General features: G+C 48.2%; 2 protein-coding genes and 1 long non-coding RNA gene across 6 annotated transcripts in view; 2 read left to right on the forward strand and 1 right to left on the reverse strand.

Annotated features, from left to right (window-relative positions):
* PHAF1 (phagosome assembly factor 1) overlaps window positions 1-900 on the forward strand; it is a 35,855-nt gene extending 34,955 nt beyond the window's left edge. For all 3 annotated transcript variants that reach the window (XM_062586359.1, XM_062586360.1, XM_062586361.1), the window contains exon 18: window positions 710-900. The gene's annotated coding sequence lies outside the window, so the exon portion shown is untranslated. The remainder of the gene's footprint in view (window positions 1-709) is intronic.
* A 6,112-nt stretch (window positions 901-7,012) lies between these two features.
* LOC134146309 (uncharacterized) lies at window positions 7,013-10,461 on the forward strand. The gene is made up of 3 exons (XR_009959814.1): window positions 7,013-7,098; window positions 9,846-9,973; window positions 10,361-10,461. It is a non-coding gene; the product is annotated as an uncharacterized LOC134146309 (long non-coding RNA).
* On the reverse strand, window positions 7,278-21,719 carry B3GNT9 (UDP-GlcNAc:betaGal beta-1,3-N-acetylglucosaminyltransferase 9). Of its 2 annotated transcripts, none has more exons than XM_062586634.1 (3): window positions 21,485-21,719; window positions 10,887-11,156; window positions 7,278-10,411 (listed from the first exon to the last, which is right to left on the reverse strand). In XM_062586634.1, the coding sequence occupies exon 3, from the start codon at window positions 10,347-10,349 to the stop codon at window positions 9,105-9,107; it is 1,245 nt and encodes a 414-aa protein (XP_062442618.1). In that variant the 5' UTR covers window positions 10,350-10,411; window positions 10,887-11,156; window positions 21,485-21,719; the 3' UTR covers window positions 7,278-9,104. The 2 variants fall into 2 exon arrangements, with proteins under 2 accessions (XP_062442618.1, XP_062442619.1); XM_062586635.1 differs by having other exon boundaries at window positions 10,878-11,156.
* Window positions 21,720-22,022: the final 303 nt, after the last annotated feature.

Consider the following 22,022-nt stretch of genomic DNA (forward strand, 5'->3'; position numbering starts at 1 on the left):
AGAGAAAGAAAAGCTGTATATAACAGTGTATCAGAAAGAAATTCCCAAGCTCCTCTCTCTCTGAGAAAATCTTTTCTGTGACTTTTTATGTATGATTTTAATTTAATGCCAAAGGTTTAGCCAAAGACATCCTTATTGTAGTTTCACCATTTCTGTACATATATGCTAACTGCACACCCCACCCCAGCAAACAGGATATAGGCTTCTTTCTAGTTGGGAGATGCTGCTTGTGACGTTTTATCCCAGGAGGATACTTTGGGTTTGTAGTTCTCTTACCAGTCTTACTTGGGGGAAATAGGTGGTATGTCTTTGAAATATTGAACCCTTTTTAAAAAATGGACAAGAGAAATGTATAATTTTATCCCATTTTTAATACTTTGGTGTAGCAACTTGTGATACATAGATGACAATTTTGTGAGTTTTACTATGTGTGTACAGATTTTGTAAATATGACATTTTTGTAATTTTAACTCCATGTACAGTGTAATCCTGTATAGTTTATCAATGAATGAGAGATAGGAAATAGAATGTTAACTGCAGTTTTGGATCCTGGACCAGTAGCAGGGATAAATGTGGTGTGTGTGAGACATTCTTAGTCTTCCTGTATACTGTGATATTCTAAACTGTTTTGCTAAAACAAACAAACAAACAAAGCCCCATTGAGAATCTAATGAATAAGGAAAAAGTTATTGTTTACCTTTATCCCTAGGTGTCACTCCTGTTGAATCCCTGCTCAATCTGTGCTGTCTCCTGTGATCATTGCTTGCTAAGAAAATTCTATGCCTCAATCTTCCTTTTGTTTCCTCTCTAATTTTAATTTCATTTTACATAGCCCTTCTGTAAATTAAATGGAACAATAATGAGCATGTACACTGAAAGAAAAATAAAATGAGACTCTCAGTTACTGTTTTTGTGTTAAATACAGTTGCTGGGTGCTTTTGTAATAAAAACATGGATGTTCTTGCCTTTTTTTTTTTTTTTTGCCTTACCAGTTAGTCCTTTTAGTTTTACCGTCTTTCAGACATTATATTAAAAGCACTTTAACAGTGTTCCTTGTCTACAACCAATACAGCATGTCCTCCAAAGAAGCAGTAGAAAGAATAACTTAACCTGCAGTCTGTTCCACAGTAGACACGATGAAGCATGCTGTAAATATTTGCCCTGAAATGGGGAAAGAGTCTTACAAGTATGATAAGTAACGCAGTGGTTTTTTGTATTTTAAAATGTGATGGTTACACCAGTGTCAGCCTTTGGCTATTCCATTAAAATTGATCCAGCTTCCAAGAGTTTGCGCATTGCACAAAGCAATGAGAGAGATGTCTGTACTAAGTGTAGCAAATGTAGTTTCTCATATTGTTTGCTTGTGCCTTAAGGTATTTTAACAGAAATGCTTTCCCTAAAGTAGCTTTCAGTGCTTGCTTAGAGCTTAGTTTTCGGTACAGGAGATGAGACTCCTGTTTCTGTTCCCGTTTCTCTTGCGTTGGCTGTGCAAGCCTGGGCGAGACACTGAGCTATCCATGCTTCAGCTCAGCCCTCACGTTCGGAATTTATTGACCTGGCATCGTATTAGGCTCAAACTGCTCATGGAGAGTTTTGTGACCTCTGAATTTAGGTGATGTGCTTGTTACTAACCTGCGATAGCAATACTGCTGATTATTCTAATGTTGATCAAGTCTTTTCTAATAAAAACTCTGGATTAGCTGCAGGGGAAGATAAATTTTTGACAGGATGATTCAAGTAATGGCTATACACACGCCTGCCAGTATGCTGTTCTCGGGCATATTTGATCGTGTTCCTCAAAAGGATGAGGCCAGGACCGCCGCTATAGCATGAGCCTACAGGCTAAGGACAGAACACCAGCTGCTAACGCAAGGTATTTAACAACTTCAGTGGCTCTCATCTTCTCTTACAAAATGCCGGTGAGTCAAAACTAACAAAATACTGTAGTTAATTAAACGTGCTGTCTTAACAATCCAAATAGTTCTCTAGGTTAGTCTGAGGCATGGGAGAAATCTTGCTTTGTTTAAAAATATTACTGCTCAGTATCTAAGAAAAAAGCAGTATGTTGTATCACCACGAATAAGATAACTCAAATGATGGGGTCCTTCCTAAATGCAGCCTTTCTATTTGCCAGTGAATTTCTTCTTATAAAATGATAGAGGGTTTTGTCCATTAGAAGCGCATCATGACACATCTGTCCTTTCTTTAAAATCTAAGAAGATCCTTTGCTGCTCTATACAGCTGGACTGAAGAAGTCTTTGAAGACACCTTCAGCATACTCTGAGCTGTGTTAGCAAGGAGTGAAATCACTTTCCCTGTTTTTGGGGGGACGGTCTGAGACCTCTTTTCTGCTTTGAGCTCATCGGCAGCTTGAGGGATCTTCCCTAGGCCAGGCCTGGGACATGTTAAATGTAACCTGCAGCTGAAACCAGTCCCTTGATCCTCTGACAGGCAGCAGTGACAGGCAGCTTTGCATCTTGGCCACTGCTGGTGGGCTGAAGGCAAAGCATTTAACTTAGGGGGGATGCAGGACTTGAAGAGCAAGAGGAGGCTAAGCGCGGTGCGGCTCTTCTGCGCTTCCCTTCCCGTCCTTTGTAACTGCAGCTGCCTGTGGTCGCTTCTCTGAGAGGTTTTGATGCGTTTGCTGCTATTTGGATGAAGCTGAGACAAGCCGTTGTGTGCAGATACGTAAGGGGGGGCTGATGTGGAGTCTTTCGAGGAGCTGCTGGCATGGAAAGCGTGGAACTGGGGGCTGATGGCAGTTTTGTATCGCCAGACTAGAGAGAGGAAAGCGCGGGGAAGAAAGGAGCCCTGGGAGAGACCGAGAAGATGGCTTTTTGGCAGGAAGCCGGGGCCGGGACGGGGCTGTTCTGTCCGGCCGAAGGCTTGCCGTTTCTCACGGAGGCGTGCTGAGCGGCGTGCCAGCTCCGGCTCTGCCGGCGCCCCGGGCAGGGCGCGTTGCCTTTGCCTCCCCGAGCAACGGAGAGATCTGCTCTGGGTCAGAACTCACCTTGGCCTAGGCCCTCCTGTGTGTTTCTAAAATACAGATACTGCACCGCTGCAACGTGTACGCCGGTCCAGCGTTTTGGTTTCACGTGATAAAACTGTCTCCTTTGATACAACGTTAGGTACGACTGCACTTCTAATAAAGTACCTTGTGTCTACAATCCCTTTTTTGGTGTGTGCCTTTTCACTTTGTATACAGGTTGTGAATGTGTATATGCATGTCTGACTGCCTGATTTGAATATAGCAATATTTTCCATGATGTTTTGTTTGCTTACATTAAAAAAAAAAAGATCTTCATACCCTTCCTGTTGGTATTACAAGCAGTGCTGCATAGATCAATGCTGCTGTACAGTACTAGAAACTTCTGCTAGAAATATCTGTGTCCAACAGTGTTCTTCCTGTCAAGGAAACCCAGTTTTCTATTGCCAGGAACCATTTTACTTCTAATTCTAAACAGATTTTTTTTTTTTTGCTGAAATAGAATAGTTGAGCAGTGTGTTAAAACTGATTCATACACTCGTGCCTGTTCCTCTTCCAGAAGTCCCATCAAAATTGCTTAAAACAAAATCTTTTGAACAGCTCAGCATTACAGCAAGGTGGTGATTGCTTGTTAATCAGGGTCTGGCTCAAGGTTAGGTTCCAACTGATGTTTTCCAAGGGGAGACTTAGGGTCTTGGTGCCCACTTCAGACTGGCTGGTCCTACAGGATATTAGAGCAACTTTGCAGCTCTGAACTTTTGTTACGGTTTTGTGTTTGGCTGGTGCTTCCAAATACATGAGAATAAACTTGCGTGTGTGAGACTACGTGGCTGGTGCTCTGAAAGAAATATCAGGTCCATGCTGTAGCTGTTTTGATTACTTTAGAATATTTGGACAAGTACCAGGATGTCTAATATGGCAGAATTTCATGTGGGCCAATTGCATTTTACACTTCTTTGAAGTCAGAATATTTTGTGATAGGTGTTTTGATGCAAAAAGCGTTTTTCTATTTTAGCTCTGCAGACACAATTGTTTTATGTGACCTTTTTCTCATAAACACCTTTTTTGTGTTGTTTTACCTCCTTCATCCTGTTGCACAACGCAAAGACGTCCTCTTCCCTAGGTGCCACTAGCAAGCCCTGGTAGCCAAGGAGATGCAAAAGATCACCGTGTGCATTTGTGAAATGAGTAAAATAGAAATTAATTCTGTCTGGGTCTTTTTGTGCTAGCTATGCCCCAGGATGCTTCAGAGAAAAGGTAAAACTGAAGCAAAATAAGGGAAATGGAAAGCGAAGCTTGCTGAAGCGCTTCCGAGTGTCAGGATAGGACCGGGAGCTGGTGAGTTGGGACAGCTCTGTTCAAGTCCGGCGTGTAACGGATTTACCTGGTGATGTCTGCATCTGCGAAGGTTATTTGTTTCCGCAGGGAGCGGCGTGTTACTTGGAGGATTCGGGTTGAATTCGAGTGCCGCGTCCCCTGCTGTACCCGGGTGACTTTAGCTGTAAGTAGTAAAGCCATTCCCTAGCTGGTTTGCTGCCAGACCTGACATCCAAGGCTTGTGCTTCTTCTGTGGGGATGCTTGTTTTTCAGGCAGGCGAACTCGCTCCTTTTCGTGGTCTGCAGATGCTGACTGCCTCAAACAGTGGGAAAGGTAAGCTGGAGTTTACTGAGTAGATCGGTTACTGCTTTGAAGGTGGTGGTGTAACATTAACTTTTGTGCTGGACCAGACTTTAAATGCTTTAACCTAACTCTTTCTTCTCCGTGCCCTAATGCATTTCCCTTTAAATGTTACTGATTTATTCATTCGATAGTACTGCTTATTATAATTTTGGATGCTTGGTGTTTGAAGTATCTTAACGTTTTGAACCTATACCTCAGATTACAATCGGTGCATGAATTTCATTCCATTATTAATATCCTTCAGAGCAGCATTTATTTTAAATACCCATCACAATAAGCCCTGCGTGATTATGCAACGTGCAGTTCAGTCGGCTAAGTGAGGAAAACAGAGCCTGAATTGCTTTATTCGGTTTTCACCTTGGCTGCTCTTCCTTGGAAAAACTGAATTGATACAGGATTTTGCAGCATTACAAACCAGGGAGTATCTGCTCTGATAAAAATTTCAGTTTTAACTGACAGCAGAGTTTAACCAAGTGGATTTAAAGTGCAGCTTCAAAGGTGTCTACGCTGGAAGCTTGCAACCTTAGTGCCCAAATTGTGCTAAGCACGCACCTCCCCTGTACCCTGGCTGACTCTGTCTCACGCATCTGGTGCTAATCCTGTTTTCCTGCGTTTACCCTGTTTCTTGCTCTGTAGCTCTGCCTCATCTAGAAGTATTGAGGCTGCAAAGGCTCTGGCCCCCCTCTGCTCTGCACCTCCGCTCCTATTGCCTCTGTGAGCATTTGTCTTAATATCACAGCTTTATTCCCATCCAGCTCAATCAGGTGTCCTGGGCACAAGACAGCCGCTGAGCACCTGGAACGTTTTGCGGTTTTTGCCTAAACTCAGGACTGGGCTCCTCGAAGGAGGGGGCTGGGGCGGGAAGGAAGGCGCAGAAGATGCGTGCGCTGGGTTTGCGTGGATCGGAGGGGTGGTAGCGGGCTGTTCAGGACTGCTGGGGGAGCTGTTGGCTGTGCTTGAAGGAGTCATCTCATCCTTTGGTTTTGTTTAGTTTCCCCTCTTGTTCCTCCTTATTACCGTTTGCATAAACTCTACTATTTTGCTATGCCCAGGAATGAAAATAGCTTAGCCGTTTGTATGCTGTAAGCCTAGGAAGTCATGAAAAGCAAGTCGAATTTTAAAATATTACTGGTTTTGCTGAGCTACAATAGGGGGTTAGTAGCATAGTTAGGGAAACGTAGTGGGCAGATTTTCAGCAGTGGGCTGCTGAGAGCCTGCAGCTCCAGCTCCAAACATACGGCTCAGGGGCTCAGCAGGTCTTCAGATCAGACCGGAGGGGCTTGGGGGCAGATCTCCCCCCACAGTCTGATGGGCTTTCAGCACGCTCTGGAGAATAGTCTCTGTCTGAATATTTGTACTAGTGTGAATTCTCTGAGCTGTCCTGTTTGGTATCATTTGCTTTAGTAATTGGGGTTTGCTTCTGAGAACCTGCTGTAGAAAGATGAATAACTAAACTGCAGGCAGGAAGCACAGCGTTTTAAAGCTCAATTGCTTCAGCGCTGTCTTTGGCGTGCGCACTCTCGCTCTTTTTTTTTTTTTAAAAAAAAACATCTGTAAGTCGGTGGTGAACCTGACCTAATGATGAATCTTGACGTTCAGTTCCACTTTGTAAATTTGGAGGTGCCGAACGTGAGGTTTAAGCTGACTGGGCTCATTACAATGGCCAAATTCTGCTCCTTACGTATAGTATGAAAAGAATTTGTCTGCACAGGTCTCTGAGATCCAGTCAAACCTACTGAACTGTATTAGCTTCAGATGTCTGTCTGTCTGTCTGTCTTGAGGAGTCTGCTTGCTTGCCCTGCTGCCGTTAGAACCCACGTAGCACGCCTTGAACGTGTTCTTTCCTCACCAAGGGTTGTAGCCATAAACAAAAGAACGGAGAAGGGAGAAATGCACCCCCAACCGGTGCACTGAATGAGTTAACAGAAGTCCCTTAGAGTTTCTCCGTAGAATGGCTGCGCTTGGTTTTCTGGGATGCATCTTGAGCCCTTTCAAAACTTCTCAAGTTCGTGAGGCTTGTGTTTACCCTTCAAATTTTGTTTTGCTTGGAGAGGTAACGTGGAATAGTCAATGTTTGCTTTTCACACACTTAAAATGGGCCACGTAGCAAAGGTTGACAAATAAAAGAATGTATTAGATTTAGTATTCACTGGCAAAAATTGAACTATTCCGTAGACTAAGGCAACGGAGGGAATTGTTTGCTCTAGTTCTGTTTCTGCTGGCCGTCGGAGTGTGAGCCGGCACAACTGGATGTTGAACGGCAGCTTTGCTCTTGGGCAAAACGCACTCATTGATGCTATATTGTAGGTGGATTGCGGATCTGAAGACGTTACAGGGGGAGGAGCCAGACTTGGTATAACTGCAGGCTCAAAGGGAAGATCTACTTAGTAAAGACAGCTGAACTTGGTACTGCATTGTAGGAAAACATAAGGTAAGCCTTGTTTGTTTTCCTGTCGTTACCATTAAATTAAGTCCATCCTAAGAAAGGAGTCGCCAGGCTATCCAGAACAGTGCACTACCTGTCCTTTTCGTGTTGCTGTCCTCATGCAAAAGGCGTGTGTGTTCATCTTAGCAAGCCATGCACGCAGATGTACTCAGCAGACTCGTATGTTTATGTGCTAACTTTTAATTACAGTATAAATAAGTTCCCAACTTGTAAACTAATCACAGATAATACATTGCTGTGCAAGCTCATAAATACATGCCTGTCGCGCATCTTCAGGCAAGAGAGTGACTGTGTTTTTTCCATCAGCAAGGCTCGTTTCCACACCCCACAGAGCTATTTGTAAAGCTCCCATGAGCATTTTGTATTGCAAGCTGCCGTCCTGAAAACATCCCCTATGGTCCTTTAATTTCTACCCCCTGAAAATACATTATCATAAGGCTTGAACTCTCAAAATGAAGATAATGCATTGCTGTATACCTCTAATTATTCACACCCATAGATACTGCTAACTTGTTTTCCTCCATGCTGTGCATAGTTAATGAGAGCTGAGCCCAAACTACAGCTGAGCAGGAGGAAGGTTAGAGTGAGATCTAAGTGCTTAAGTGTTGACCATAGTTTAGAAAACTGAGAAAAAAAAATCAACCAAACCAAAAAACAATCCCAGTGTCCTTATCTTATGCTTAAAATGCCTACTGAGTTGCAGGCAGTAACTGAAATGCGGGAAGGCATCTACCAAGAGAAAGATTGCTGTGCGTTTTTGCTTTTTTGCAATGCCTTTAGAAAGGCTTTTATATTTGGAAGCCCTTTTATGCAAAGGATATCCTAACCCTTCACCTTGCATACTTAGCAATCTCAAAAGTCTTAGCTGCTCTTTGTAGCTGACCATACACAGTGCAAAGTGATCAAGTCTGTAGTAACTAGCCCAGTCCATCAACAAGCTTCCTTTTGGTTTGGAGAAGCTCCCCAAATGTGACATAAGCAGCGATTCTGTACGGTTTTTCCCTCACTATAAAAGGCCAAAATAGAGCTTTCCAGATGCAAACCTCCCTAAGATCTGGATTAGATGGTGAGAGGGGGGTCAATTGCTGTTGGATGATGACTTTGAGTTTTCAGAGAGTGCCAGTCAGCGTATATAGCGTAGAGAGCCTGAGCTCCCCAAAACACCGCAGGTAGGTCCTCTGGAGTCCTGACAATATGTCAGCAGAACACGTATTTGAACTGAAGTGCTGCTATGAATAATGAATAAACAAGATATAAAGAGGGATGAGCTGAAACTATTTCTTATCCTTTTCCTAAAGGACCTTTAGACTTCTGCTCCTTCACAGCTACCTACTTACCTGTCCTCTGCTCAACCAGCCACTCCAGCCCTTGCCTACAGTTTGTTTTCTTGTAGTCCATCTTAACTGCAACCCTCTTTCAATAGCTCTGTTAGTTGTTCTTTCCTTTTCTTTTCTTTTGAGGTATCTCTTTTGAGAACCAACCAGGCAGTGGCAATTCGATTTGAGCATTCACAGGGGAGACCTGATTTCTTTTATGCTAGTTACTGTGGTGTTTGGTAATTTCTCAATGAATCTGAGTTATTCTAATCAAGGTAACAAGTTGACAACCAACCTTGTGCTCCATGGCATGATCTCTTACCCTGTCTTTCTCTTGTCACATTCCTAACAATACTGAAAAATTTCTAAGGATTTGCATTTTATAATGCATTTGTATATATTGGCCCTCTAAGCACTACTGCAAGTATAATAAATAATAATAAATTAAAGCTATTGTTAAAATTATTTTGACTCATTAACAGAGAATCACCTACTGTATGGTATGTGTATGCAAATGTGGAATTTTGGCAGACTTCAACAATAGTTTGTGCTGTTCTCTTAATGTAGTAAGAAAGATACACTAAAATACTTCTAAAGTCTGTTTGATTGCAACAGTTCTAGGTTCCCTTGCACAGCTGGTTTGCCATGTGTTTCTGCTGTGGTCTGCCTGCATGATCAGAAGAGTGATGCCCGTGTTGCTGTTTGAACTTTGTTTTTCCACTGGAAAGGCTTCTTCACCTGCTTCTTCTGAGTACAGGAAAGCCGAGGGCTGTGGAGCAGATTCCACATTAGCCAGATCTCAGCAACTTTTAGACTGTGAACTACCATGAGATCTTTGTAAAAACAGGGGTCAAATGTCTGCAGATGTGGGGCAGCAGAAGGTTTAACAATGCCGAAGGTCTTGAATCCTTCATGCAAAATGGGTTTGAGATTGATTCTCTGTAAGCACATGCCCAAAAAGACATCATCAATGGGGAAGAGTTCCACCTCTTTGCAAGCTCTGGAGAGCTTCCTCATGGTGCGGCTGGACAGTAAAAAACCTCCTCCTCCTGCATAGGCTGGATAGATGCTTAGCCCATACATGGTCTCTGGGATATAGTATTTACTCTTTCGGACACGAATGGGGCGGGCGTTGTAGATGATATCCCCAACAAAGAGGTCCTCAGTGGGGTCATGTCTCTCAAGGAAGTCAACAATGTTCTCTACGTTGACGAAAACATCAGCGTCACCTTTAAAAATAAATTTCACACTGGAGCAGAATTCAGCAGCCCAGTTCAGGAAATGGATCTCCTTCAGGGTCAAATTGAAGAAAGTATCCATGAAGTCCCAGAGTAAAATGTCCCTATATGCCTGACTCTCCTGATGGATAAGGGTCTCCCATGTCGCTAACGCTGTCCTGTTCTTTGGTGTTCCCAGGAGGAAAACTCGTTGAATTTGCTCCCGGTTCACCAAACCCTCCCTACCCCAAGTCTTTCGGACAATCTCACGTCTGTCAAAGTCTTCAACCACCGATTTGATAGCAATGAGCAGAAAGGGACCTCCAGGTATTTTCCTGCATTTCTTGGGCTGGTTAATAAGAAGGTTGAAGTTCCTGTTGTCTTTGTTTAGGAGATAATGCTTGAAGTTGAAGCTGGAATCAATCAATGGTGGAGAAGTTGTAATTTGGACCCTGTCATTTGCCACCTCTGCTCGTTTAACCATAGGAATTATTTGGGGTCTGGGAACTGTTGCCTTCGCTGGCGTAGGTCTCCCAGGTGCTTTGGGATCAGAGAAGATTCTCTGTGTTACTGAAGGTTTCTTGTGTGTCAGCTCCTTGTTTCCTGCTGGGGCTAGGTGCTCTCGCTGGGAATAGAGTAAAGAGCCAAGTGCTACCACCAGGAAAAGGGTGCAGATCGCATCCCCTTTGAGACGCACTTTCATTGTCTCCACAGTGTGTCCGGGGCTTAAAATGCGTGTTTGAGCTGCCTGGTGCCAATGTCCATCTGTAAATAAATGTGTTGCAAGTCAGCAAAGAGGATTCAGCAACTGTGAAGCATGCAGGTAAGACTAATTAAAGTCTCATTAAAAAAAAAAAAAAAAAAGCCAGCAAACTATAGGGATATCACCATTTTACTCATGCCAACATAGAGATACACTAAGGGACTTGCCAGAAGACACGTGGGTGGCAAATCTGATCCCAGTGCTCTGGCTCTATGACTTTGTTGGCTGTTAATTCACTACGGAGTCATCCAACGTCCTGAAAAAAGCTCCTTAAATACCACGTGAAATCAGCCCTTCCTCCCGCGGCCCCCTCTGCTGAGCACGTTCGGCTGTTTCAGAAATTCCGATACTCTGAGAAAAGGGAGGAGGACAGTGCCAGTCTCGAAAAGGAAAAACAAACAACAAAAAAAAAAAAGAAACAACCCCCCAGGCCCTTAGGATTTATGAAACTTGTTAACTGTTTCTTACTGCTTTTACCCTTTTTGAATCAAAACATAAAGTTGGAAGGAATGTGTCCTCGTTGTTAGGTTTGGTAACCACGGGTGTTTTGCCTCTGCCAAGTCACCGCTGATCAGTGAGCGAGAAGGGAGCGGGAGAAATCCCCGTACGCAGAAGCAGTCGCGCAGTCCGGAGAGGAGTGTTAAGAGTGTCTTGTTCACAGGCGAGATGCAGCCACCTTGTGAAACAAGATTTGATTCCTCGCTTACACTTTTCCCAGAGATCTTCTGGTTCATCCAGTCAATTCAACTGCAAGGAAAAAAAAAAAAAAAGTTCTAAGAAGGCAGAAAGCAGCATCTAAAAACAGTCCAGGGAGTGGCTCGGTCGTGTGCCTGTAGCTGCAGCAAAGGCAGATCCTTTAACCCGCTGAACGGGGAGCCGCGCTGTTTCCCACAGTGGCTAGGTGGACCGGAGATGGTGACAGCCCCTCCGGCTCCCAGGGAAGTGCACATCTATCGATTTAAGCCCCACCTGAACCGAGGCAGGTTGTGATATGAACCTCTACAGTTCTTACCTGAGAATATTATTTTAAAGGATCAGTTTCACCCAAACAAATTTTCCACGAGTGCCTATATATGCTCTTATTTAAACGCTGGCAGCTTTTAACAGTCACGTTGTGATTTACAGATCTATCTTGCCTATACTGTATTAGTAGACGCTTGGATTTTAAGGTATTTCGGTTGTCTGGTTTGTCTTTTTGTTGGAGTTAGTTGAGCAGACCTTATCCCGTAACTCCTTGAGCCGAGGACGCCTGGTTGAACTGCAGCCTCTCTTCACTTCAGGCACGCTCTTTACCTGATGGAGCACTGATGGAGCACTGAAAACGATGGAGAAACCAGCACTTGTGGCTTCCTAGGTAAATTAATAATCCTCTAATTAACTGTTTTGAGCTTACAGAGCATACAGATGAATTTTGGCCTCAACCAGTGGTGTTACCGAATCGATTATCTCGGAGGCACTGAACTATTTTATGAGAACACTGTTCGTTGTGAGTCTAATTTGGGTATCACCTCAAGCAAGGCCCTCTTTAATTTGGCATCCGTTCTTCATAAATCTTTTTGCACTGGTGTTGGTTGTATTACCTACTAGTTTGTTAACCATAATTTTCATGTCAGCCTTAGCATTATCTTTTTGAAGCTCAAAATTAGACTGACAAGTCTGTCATTAATAAGGATTAAAGTAGCGTCCTAGATGCATTGCTGGGACCTGGTCATTTAAAAATATTTTGCATTTTCACTTCTACTGAACATGTCTTTAAGTTACTCTTGAAACAGAGTATTCCACCATCACATGGAATCTTTAATGTTTCGTCTAAAATATTTACTGACCTGGTCCACTTTGTCTCCAGTATTATTGAAAATTGTATTGTGGCAAATGGCTCACTGGTAAGATTCCTTGTTCCAAGTAGATTTAAAATTACTTCCTGCATTTCCTTCTGATAACCCCGTACTTCTCCTCATGCCCACTTTTTCTTGCCATTTTTTAACCTCTAACAGATTTCTTGCTGTCAGGAATACAAATACTTGCTGTGTTTTCCCTGTTTGTTGGATTTCTTTTATTTTTTTTTACTGTAGCTTTTGCTTCTCTTCTAGGCCAGTTCTTCTAGGCAGTGTTTAAAACTAGTATAGCTTTGACATTACTTAGGAGACTGTGGAGTTTTCTTTTTTTCCTGGCCTTTTGTAGATGGTTGTGAAAATGCAAATATTAGGCAGAAGCTGTTTCCTGTTTGTGTGCTTTCTCCCATGTGACTTGGCTCATAGAGATTTTCGGCATTCTGAAACAGTCCTTTCCAACGTGTTTGGAATATTAGTTTGCGTTTTACATCTGTCATGGGCAAATTACACTTGGCAAGTCGTGATTACTGTGCTCTGAGGCAACCTGCTATGTTCAGTGTAGTGATAAATTACCCTTTATCAGTCAAGATGAGGTTTATGGCAGGCTTTCCCTCATGTTACCTTCAAAAATTATTCAGAAGCTCCAGGGATATAAAAAGAATAGTCCTGGCAGCTCAGTACACCCAGAGCATGTGGCTGAACTTGAACCATTAATTCCTGCCCTGAGTCTTACTTATGAGAGTGAGATCTTTTGCTCAGTGCTTTTCAAGTGGGTACCCAATAAAGAGGACTTGTCCCAAAAAGCTCACAGGAACCATAACTGAGGCGATTTTGTTCCTCTACCAAAGCAGCTAAGCTAAGCAGTTCTGTTCCCAGTGTTTCTCGAGGGAGCTGCAGATGCTCAGCCCCTTGCAGGGCTGATCCAGACAGCACTGGATTTGTGCATGTCCAGTTGAGCTGAGGCCCTCAAGTGCTTTTTATAAAGTCTCATCTCTTTCTCCATTTAATAGCGTTTTTTTCTTCTTTTCTGTTCAAAAGTCTGATCTTATTTCAGCTGCCAGACACCAGATGGTAATTAAGGAGTTGGATAAAAGTTTTGGCTCTTTACTATGTTTAATTTTGTCAGCTAGGATTTGGAAGAAAAAATGTGTGTCATGAAACTCATCATTTCCGTGACTTACAGATTTATCCAGCCAGCATCTTGGAGTCTGGCAAGAAGCACCCTCAGAAAAGCCAAGAAAAACCCTGAATTGTTACACGCCCGGGCTGATGGCCCAGATTTTCTTCTGTGTCTTCATTTATTGAAAGCAAAGAGCCTGAAATCATGATTTCTGTCCTGAAATAAAGCCATTCAGTGGTGAATATAGACCTCTAGTCTTCAGAAGAAATTGTGAGCCCTTGAAGTGACTCCTTGATTGAATTCTATGGATCTTCCAGGCTGAATTGGATACTTCTACCTTTGGAAGAAAATGCCCTCGATTGTTGCACCGGTATCAGCATCATTCATGGTTGTCAGTGTGGAAAAAGCTCTCTGTCCTGTTCCTGAATCGAGAGAGAGAGAGAGAGAGACTGATGATTCTGGCAGATATGCCAGTATTTCCTAGAGCAAGGAGGGTTATTCATCCCCCTCAACACCAGGGAAAAAAAAAATTCCAGGGCTATCGAAGTGGGCAGAAAATATTTGATGCCAAACGAGAGATTGGAGCCCAGCAGAGTGTTTCTCAGCAGAGCTTCTCAGTGCATGGCTACATCCGAAGCACAGCTGTCCGGCAGCTCGCTGGGCTGCTCCGTACGCGGCCGTGATGATGCACAGAATCTCTGTCCAACTTGTGAAATGTAGCTGAGGTTATGAAATTGCTGTATCATCAGTGCCTTGGTGATTGTGGACTTAGCTGCCAGGGCAGTCTCTGGCATTCTCCAAGCTAGGAAAAACTGGGCCGTTGTCGCTCTTCACATTGGCTCCCTGATGATTCCTGTGGCAGGGATCAACATAGCAGTGCCCGAATGGAGAAACCAGACAGACCGAGTCTGAACAGGACACGGGAACAAGGGAGCCTAGTGCTGATGCCAGAAGGTGTAGAACCAGCGTAACTGAGAGGAGAGAAGAGACGCTTTGTTAGTGGTGGGACTGGCAGAGCGAAGCTGGCTCAGTGGGTGGAAGGAGCTGGAGAGGAAATCTGGATGTCTCCGTGCACTCTTACGCTCCAAAGGCAGCCCGAAGCAGAGCTGAGCAGTCTTTTGTCTAAAGCTATATGGCTTTTTTGCTGTTAAGCCAAGAGTCATTCTGTTGCGGTGCCTTTGCTCTGCGTACACCTGCATCAACCGCCCAGGGAGCCTGCCTGCCCGTCAGGCTCACACCCAGCGCGCCAGAGGGTTGGAGGGCTGAGCAAGCCGTAGGAACAGGCTAGGAGGTCCCGCTTCTGCGAAGTGGCAGCGAGGAGAGAGCCCGTACGTAGGAAACGTGCCGGAGAGGCCAACAGTGCTTCAGCCTACTCAGCCCAAGAGGCGATGAATCACCCGAGCTCCGAGCGGTCGGAGCTGCACGCAGCAGCCTGGTGAGCATCCAGCGGAGGGAATTAGACCTGGATTGTTACACACATGGGCCGAGGGCCCAGTCCTCCTCCTGGTTTTCATTTGTTTGAGAGAAGGACTCTGAAATATGGCCAGAGAGTGCTGAAATAAAAGCAGTTTAATGACAAATATAGAAGTTTGATTTTTTTTTTAAAAAAATCAAAAGTTGTTAGTCCTTTATTCTCAGCTGAATGATGTGAACGCTCAAATTGATCCTGAAAATGTCCTCCTTTTGCAGCAACCAAGACATCCCCATTACTTGGCAGGTGCCGCTTCTGCTCACACTTTTCCATGTGGGAAAAAATCTCTGGATCCTATTCCTGAAATCAGTTGAGAAGTCTTGATGATTCTGGCAGATTGCTTTGTTTCGAAGAGTGACTCTTCAACTCTACTCAGCCTCAGGAAAAGCAGCTGCGATATCCAAACAAATGGAAATGTGGTGTACCAAACAAGGGTACTAAGCATAGCAACAAGCTCTGCTGTGTGCTTGTCGCAGCCCAGATGATGGGAGCGTGCATTCCCACCGAGCGTGGCCGTGGGTCGTTCACGGCTGAGCTTGTTCTCCTGCCGCCTGTGAAGCATTCCAGCTCACTTCCTGGGTCCGTTTCGCCTCCCTGGAGCTGGAGCCGAGACTGGTAGGTCTGGATGGTGCAGTGGAGGGGTTGTGTACGTCCCTTGGGCCACCCTATACACAGGGATGTGATGGCTGATAGAGTACATCTTCTGTTTCTCTGTAAAAATGAGCTAAAGATAGTGTTGGGGATCCACCACCAGCATCTGTTCAAAAAGCTTTTTGCAGCCCACGAGGGAACACAAAAAATTTTGGGTGAAGGTGAATAGACAGGGGGGTTTTAAAATATCAGCTGTCCTGCCTGCAGTCCTGGGCTGACGGTAGATGACAGAAAGCTGCTCTTGCTGCTCTTCAGAAGAGACTAGGTGAGATTCAGCAAACGTGGAAACTTTCTTTTGGGGAATTTGGATGCTGTTCTGTGCGGTTTCCTGCAACCAAGACTATTTGCTGCTAGCGTGACGTTCTAGTTCCTCTGAAGGCGATGGGTATGGCTCTCCTGTGAGGCCACTTTCCCAGTCTCTGCTTGAACTACAACAAAATCCATCCCACAAGTGTCACGTTAGCAAAACTGTTCAGCAGACAGTTAAATAATAAGGGAGCCAGTGCAGAGGATAAGGAATAGAGAGGCCTGCAGCCAAAGTGTTGGAGAGCAAGAAATTGGAACAGGGAAACAGCAGGGAGGAGGCAGCATCAACAACTGCTGCCCTATGGGAAGCTCCAGGCTGCAGCCTGGATTCTCAGTGTGCATTTATTGATCCTAGAGAGTTCAGTTAAAACAGAAATAATCTTGAAAGTCTGGTCTAGGTTTTGATGCTGGCTTTTTGTTCTCATCTTTTGGGATTTTGTACATCTTGGTTGACAGAAGATAATCGTGCTGGCTTCTCCTGTGGTGCGCTTGCTCAGGGTGGGACTGACTAGAGCAACAGCTGAGTTTTCAGGCACTGCTTGAGGTTATGGAAATCTGTCTTCATTTGTGTTGGTTGAACCTTTTTCCTGCAATTGTAGTCAGGTTGTAACACCCAACGGTGGAATCCAAAATGTGGTGACTATGGCTGTGTGTGGGGGCTGGTGGTTGGGCTCTGGCCTGCAGCAGGGCTGACTGAGCCTGTGTCCCTGTCCCACCTTGTTTATAGCAGTTTTTTCCATCCTGGTTCACTCAGAAGGAATAAATCCCAGGCCTTATGCTATTCCCAAGCCCTTCCTGATCTTGTGCTGCTGTTCCTTTCTACCTCCTCTCCCTGTCCCTGCAAGAACTTGGTAGCACTAATAATGACTTAAGTTTTGCCCAACCTGCAGTCACAACTGTGTAGAATAGACATGCCTGGACCAGCTTCATCCCGCCGAACCAGGATGGTGATAGCAAGAAGTCTGCAGTAATTTAAGTTTTGGTGACTGGATATTCCTACCAGCTCTCACTTGGGCCTCCCCTCTGAGCCCCAGAGCTCTTGATCATAGGGAGAATGCTTGACTTCTGGGTCTCCTGAGTCCTGCCTTCTACATGCCATGGAGAAAAGCTCTCCTGATCAAATGAGCACATGCTGGACCAAGACCCCAAAGTATGGGAAGCTTAATGGCATCCCTGCTACGAGGGCAGCCAGATCTCCCTGACTTTGGCAAAGCCTGCCAACCCTGCGACCACTACCAGGAGCTGGCTGGGAGGCCCCTGGACGACGCTGAGTGCTGAACCAGCTCCCTTTGGGCTAGTCTGCAGGGAGGGAGGCTGCTCAGAAGACTTGTCTTATGCTGGCACACAAGCTGCTGGAGCTCGGGCTGAACTACCTGGCTGATGCAGCTGCTTCTCCAGTTGCACAGGGCTGTGTTTGTCCGCTCTTCCTGCTGGGCCCATGACCGAGGGAAGGAGCGCGCTGCCCTGATGCGTGCGGCTGGAGCGAGCTGACCCAGGGGCCCTAGCAGCCCAAGCCTTGCTGAAGTACAGCAATTAGGAGTCTCTGCTCCTCTGGGCGGATCCGAGCACTGCTGAGTCTTTATCTCCTGACATATCCCAAAACAAGGAACTCGTTGTTGGCTAGGGAAGCCCGCCAGTTCCCTGCGAGGAAAGCCCAGCCAGAAACTCGGCCGCAAAGCCTCGTTCCCCCAAAGCAGTAACGGCGCAAGTATTCCCCCTGGATGACAGGGTGGAAGAGAGTTGCCCTCATTCTCTAGGAACAGGAAATACCAGGAAGACTGAATTAAATCAGGCTAGTTGGTAAACACTCCTCTCCGGATCTAGCTGTGAACCGGAGGTTACTGCACAGTGATTTCTGGCCATGTGTGTGGCTCAGATGAGCTTTCCTCCTGAGGTCCCAGGACAGGGCCTGAGTGCAGAGAGCTCTGAACGCGGGAGATGCTCTGACATACGGCTTGATCGTCCCCTGCAAACCAGTGAAGATAACCCAGGTGCAGGCTATATTGCACAGTCGCCTTTTGACAAGCAGTCTGTAAAGCAGCTGCACGCAGATCCAGTGTCAGCGCCTGACAGCATGTCTGGAGTCTCTCCTAAACTGTTATGGCCAAACTCTCCTGCAATAGTGCTTCAGCTCTCTGAGAAGTTCCCTGGACTTCTTTCCAGAGCAGAGTGCCAGGCAAAAGAGGTGATTTATTTCTGCACGCATTTGACTTCCACAGATGAGGGCAGACGGATCTCCTGATCTAGGCTGGGATGTAACCCACCCACCACAGAAGACAGATCTGTAAAGGTCTGGAGGCAAGCTCTGTGGGCAGAAACTGGTTCATAATATACCAGTGCCTCTTCAAAAAAGATGAAGAATTATCTCCCTGCCGATTAAGTGATGCACTACAAAATAAGAAGCAGAATTTTATTGCGTAATGGGCGGCCAGAAACCATTATTAGCAAAGGATCAGTTCAGTCCAAGGAAGAAACCTGATACCTAACGCTCGGTCTTGGTTCCAAGCTGAGCAAACCTATGGGTAAGACAGGATCAGATGTGGGCCCCAATGGGCTTGTGGCCTCCAGCAGAGGCAGAGAGTCACGAGATCCTCTGAAAGCTCTATGCGCTCGGAAGAGCTAGAAGCTTTTTCCATATGAAGTCTTTGCACGTTAAATCCATGTGCATTAAACGCTTGTGTCCTGGCTCGAGGTGAAGCTGTGGCCCCCTCGCCCTGGTGCTCCTATCTTCCTGTGAACTCCCAAGATTTCTGGGCAGGTCCCCAGAGGACTGGAGCCTTCCTCATAACAAAACTGCTGGGAACTGTGCTGGACAGTCTCACAACGCTCCCTTGGCCCAGAGTGGCCCTGACCGGCTCTCACGCTGGAGAACCACACGCTCTTGTGCCCGCGTCACCTACTGCCCTGGTGCTTCGGATCCTGCAAGCACAAAGGACCTCTGGGTTCCCTAGAGGAAATCTGCTCCCCAGTGCTCGCATTTTCCATGATTTCTGGGCTGCTCAGCTGTTGGACTAAGCTGAGTCCCCGGCCCGTCGGAGCGCCAAGCCCGGCGGCTCAGGCTGAGCAGTTCCTTGCGATGTGGCTCTTGGCTGCGTTTCAAGGCCGCGATATTTGCACAGCGTGAGGCTCTGGGAGGAGCAGGGCTGCTGGCACGGGGCCCTGCAGAAGGCAGTCTCCGTGGTTTAAAACACTGGGTTGCTGGATCTTCTTCCTCTCGCCCTGTTGGCTCTCCCTCCTCACCAGTGGAAATCCTGAGCAGAAACGTCAGGAGCCGCGGAGCGCTTCCCGGGCCAGGCTTGGCTAAAGCCCGGCTCCGGGCCCCGGCGCTTGCTCCCCAGGGACTCCCCGCCAGCCTTGGCAGAGGCTGCTCCGCTCCCACCCTTCCTGTTCGTCCCTATCGCCCGCTGCTTCGGCCGGGGAAGGAAACAAAGCTCCGATTCACCGGCGTGGCCCCCGCGCGAGGCTGCTTTGCGCGGGCTCCCCCTTTCCTCCGTACCGTCCCCTCCTGCTCGCGAACAGCTCACCCGCCAGCGCAGCGAGTGTGCCGGGGCGAGGGGGGGACCGTTGCGCTCTACTCGAGCGGCGGTGAGTTGCCGTCCTCCTCCCGCCCTCGCGCAGAGATCCGGAGCGCCGCGCTGGCGCGAAGGCTTTTGCCCGGGCCGAGCGTCGCGGGCGAGTCGGGCCGGCCCAGCTCTCCTCGGAGCAAGACCTGGGGCCCGTTTCGCACGGTACGGCTGCGCGGGCTCCCCAGGGCGCCCGCGGGGAGCCGCGGCGGCTTCCAGCGGCGGCTTCGCTCTCCCGCGCCTGCAGCTAGTCCGCGTAGAAAGCACGCGTGAAACGACTTGGCTTTAAAGGTTTGAGCAGGTTTTGGGGTATTTAGTGGAGAAAAGGTGGTGGGTGTGGGTGTGCCTGCGACTAAGGGGCAGAAACCCGCTTTCCTTTCTGTGTTTGAGCGTTACGCAGCAAACGGATTTTAGTCTTGCGTGGTTTCTCGGGATTTGCTTGTTTGTATTGGGTTTTATCCCCTCCCGCCCCGTCTAAGTTTAAGCGGCTTTGATGCGAGGACGACTGCTGCCCCTCCGCATCGAGGGGCTTCGGGGCGAGGTCTCGTCTGAAGCTACCCCACGGCAAAGCGGCGTTGAACGATCCGATCCCGCTGTCTGGAGCAGATGCCAGGCTCTAACGCCGGAGCCACCCTTGGCACGTTGTCCATAGAAAAATGGAGAAACGAAAACAGTTGCTGGACTGACTGACTGACCAGGAAAAACAGCTTGGGCTGGTCGGGTGCTCGGCAGCTGCAGAGCCTGTGACCAAGCTGAGACCGTGCTGTAGGATCGGACGAGCTGAGCGGCGCGGAGGAGCTTTCCCGGGAGCTGGGAGCCTGGTCCAAAGCGAAGCGAACGCGGGGCGAGGACGGCCGCCGCCCCCGGTGCGCTCGGGTCGGCCGCGCCGGCGGCCCCGCTCCGGAGCCAGCTCTCGGGGCGTCCCGGCGCGCGGCCGCTAGCGCGGGTACGGCGCTCGCTCCAGGGACCTCTCCCGGATTCCCCCTCCGATCCGCTTTGGGGGCCGGGACCGGCGAGCGGGTTACGTCCGTGCTGCTGCAGGGCAGGATGCCCCGTTTCTCACGGATCCGGCCGGCCGCACCGGGCCCCAAACGCGCGGTTTCGCCAGCTCCGCAGCCGGCTTGCCCCGCTCCGCGGCCGAGCCTGTCGGCCTCCTCTCGGCTCGCTCGGCCTCGGCTGCGCGACGCCGGTCGCAGGCCGGACGGCCGCCTGCAGTTACCTCCTTTGGGCTTTCATCTGGGCAGGTGAAGCTTTTGTGAAGCATAAAACCCGAAAGGCCGAGGCACTGCGGATTTTTAGGCTCGCTGCGCGGCGGGCGGAAGGGGGGGACGGAGCGGGAGCTGCTTTGCAGGTCGGCGTGGGTTGCGAGCCACCAGCGTGGCGCAGCTCCGCTGCTTTTAGGCCGCAGCTCCGGCTCCAGCAAAAGGCCGTGTTTTGGGGAGACAGGCCCCTCCCGGCGCAGCTGCTTGCCCGACGAGGGGCCTGCCCCTCTTCTGCAAGCCTTTATTTATTTTTTTTCTCCCCTGAGCCCCATAAGGGGGGAGCGGGGGAACTTGCAGCTTAGCGAAGGTGGCGTAAACGTAAACAGCCGCGCTGGATCCTCGGTCTGCAGCGCTCACTGCAGCTCCTGCGTCCTCTGCTCAGCCCCTTTATTTGCCTCTGTGCCACCAAAACCCAGCAATTAAAATGCATCAACCTGGGCGTCTTGTTATGTGTGGGCATAGATGTAACAGGGAGTTCACTAAACTGCCCTACTAATTTTGAGCCGATACCCGAGGTTTATCAGGATCTGCCTGGAAATTGTTTAAAAACTGCGATAAGTAACTTCTGATTTTGTGAGAATTAAACTTTTTTTTTTTTCCTTCTCTTTTTGCCATACTGGCGGCTTAAAAATTCCCGCGTTGCTTTGTTTAAAGCAGACGCTAGCGTAACGCGGAGGGAAGCAGCGCGCCCCGTTACCGAAGAGGAGCCGCTTCCCTAACGCGTTGGCGAGCAGAGGCAGCCGTGGGGCTCCGGAGCCGCTCGCTCTGCTGCGCGGCCCCTCGCCCGTGGGAAGGGAGGCGGGAGCGCGGCGGTGGCAAAGCCCCCGGTCGGCCCCCCGCCCTCGTCGGCCGCGAGGGCCGGGTACTCACGCGGCTCCCACGGCCCCGTCCGTTCCCGTCCCTCGCGCGCGCGGGCCGCCGAGCGGGCGCGTCTGGCTCTCGTTAGCGTCCGGCATTCCTCAGGCTCCTCGGGAGCCTCGCTCAGCGGGGCCGCGCCGCCTCCGCGGGCCCTTCCCGCGAGGAGGGGCGCCCGGCGGGCTCCGCGCCACGCGTCGTCTCCTTCCTCGCCACCGCGTCTTCCTCGCCGTGGGAAGGAGCCGGGTTAATTCCCGGGCGCCGTCACGTGACGCGCCGAGGCTGCCGCCCGCCGGACGGACGGACGGGCGGACAGACGGACATTCCCGCGCCGGGGGCTCCCGGGACGGGGGCAGAGCGGGGCTGGCCGCGCTCGGCCGCGCTGGAGCCTTCCCGGCTGCCCGTTGACGCTGCCTGTGCTCAGACCCAGCAAAGCCGGGGGCCGTTTTACGGGTTAAAAAGAACAGCGACAAAAAAGGCAATGCTTTTACCCTGGTAATTTTTTTTTAACAGGAAACGCACTGATTTTTCTGACCTTTTTGTAAAAACAATT

This window comes from Rhea pennata, chromosome 13, assembly GCF_028389875.1.
Source record: "Rhea pennata isolate bPtePen1 chromosome 13, bPtePen1.pri, whole genome shotgun sequence".
NCBI lineage: Eukaryota > Metazoa > Chordata > Aves > Rheiformes > Rheidae > Rhea > Rhea pennata.

What these genes read in the sequence shown, in the direction of transcription:
- B3GNT9 (XM_062586634.1), bottom strand. Translation starts at nt 10,349, where the DNA reads ATGAAAGTGCGTCTCAAAGGGGATGCGATCTGCACCCTTTTCCTGGTG.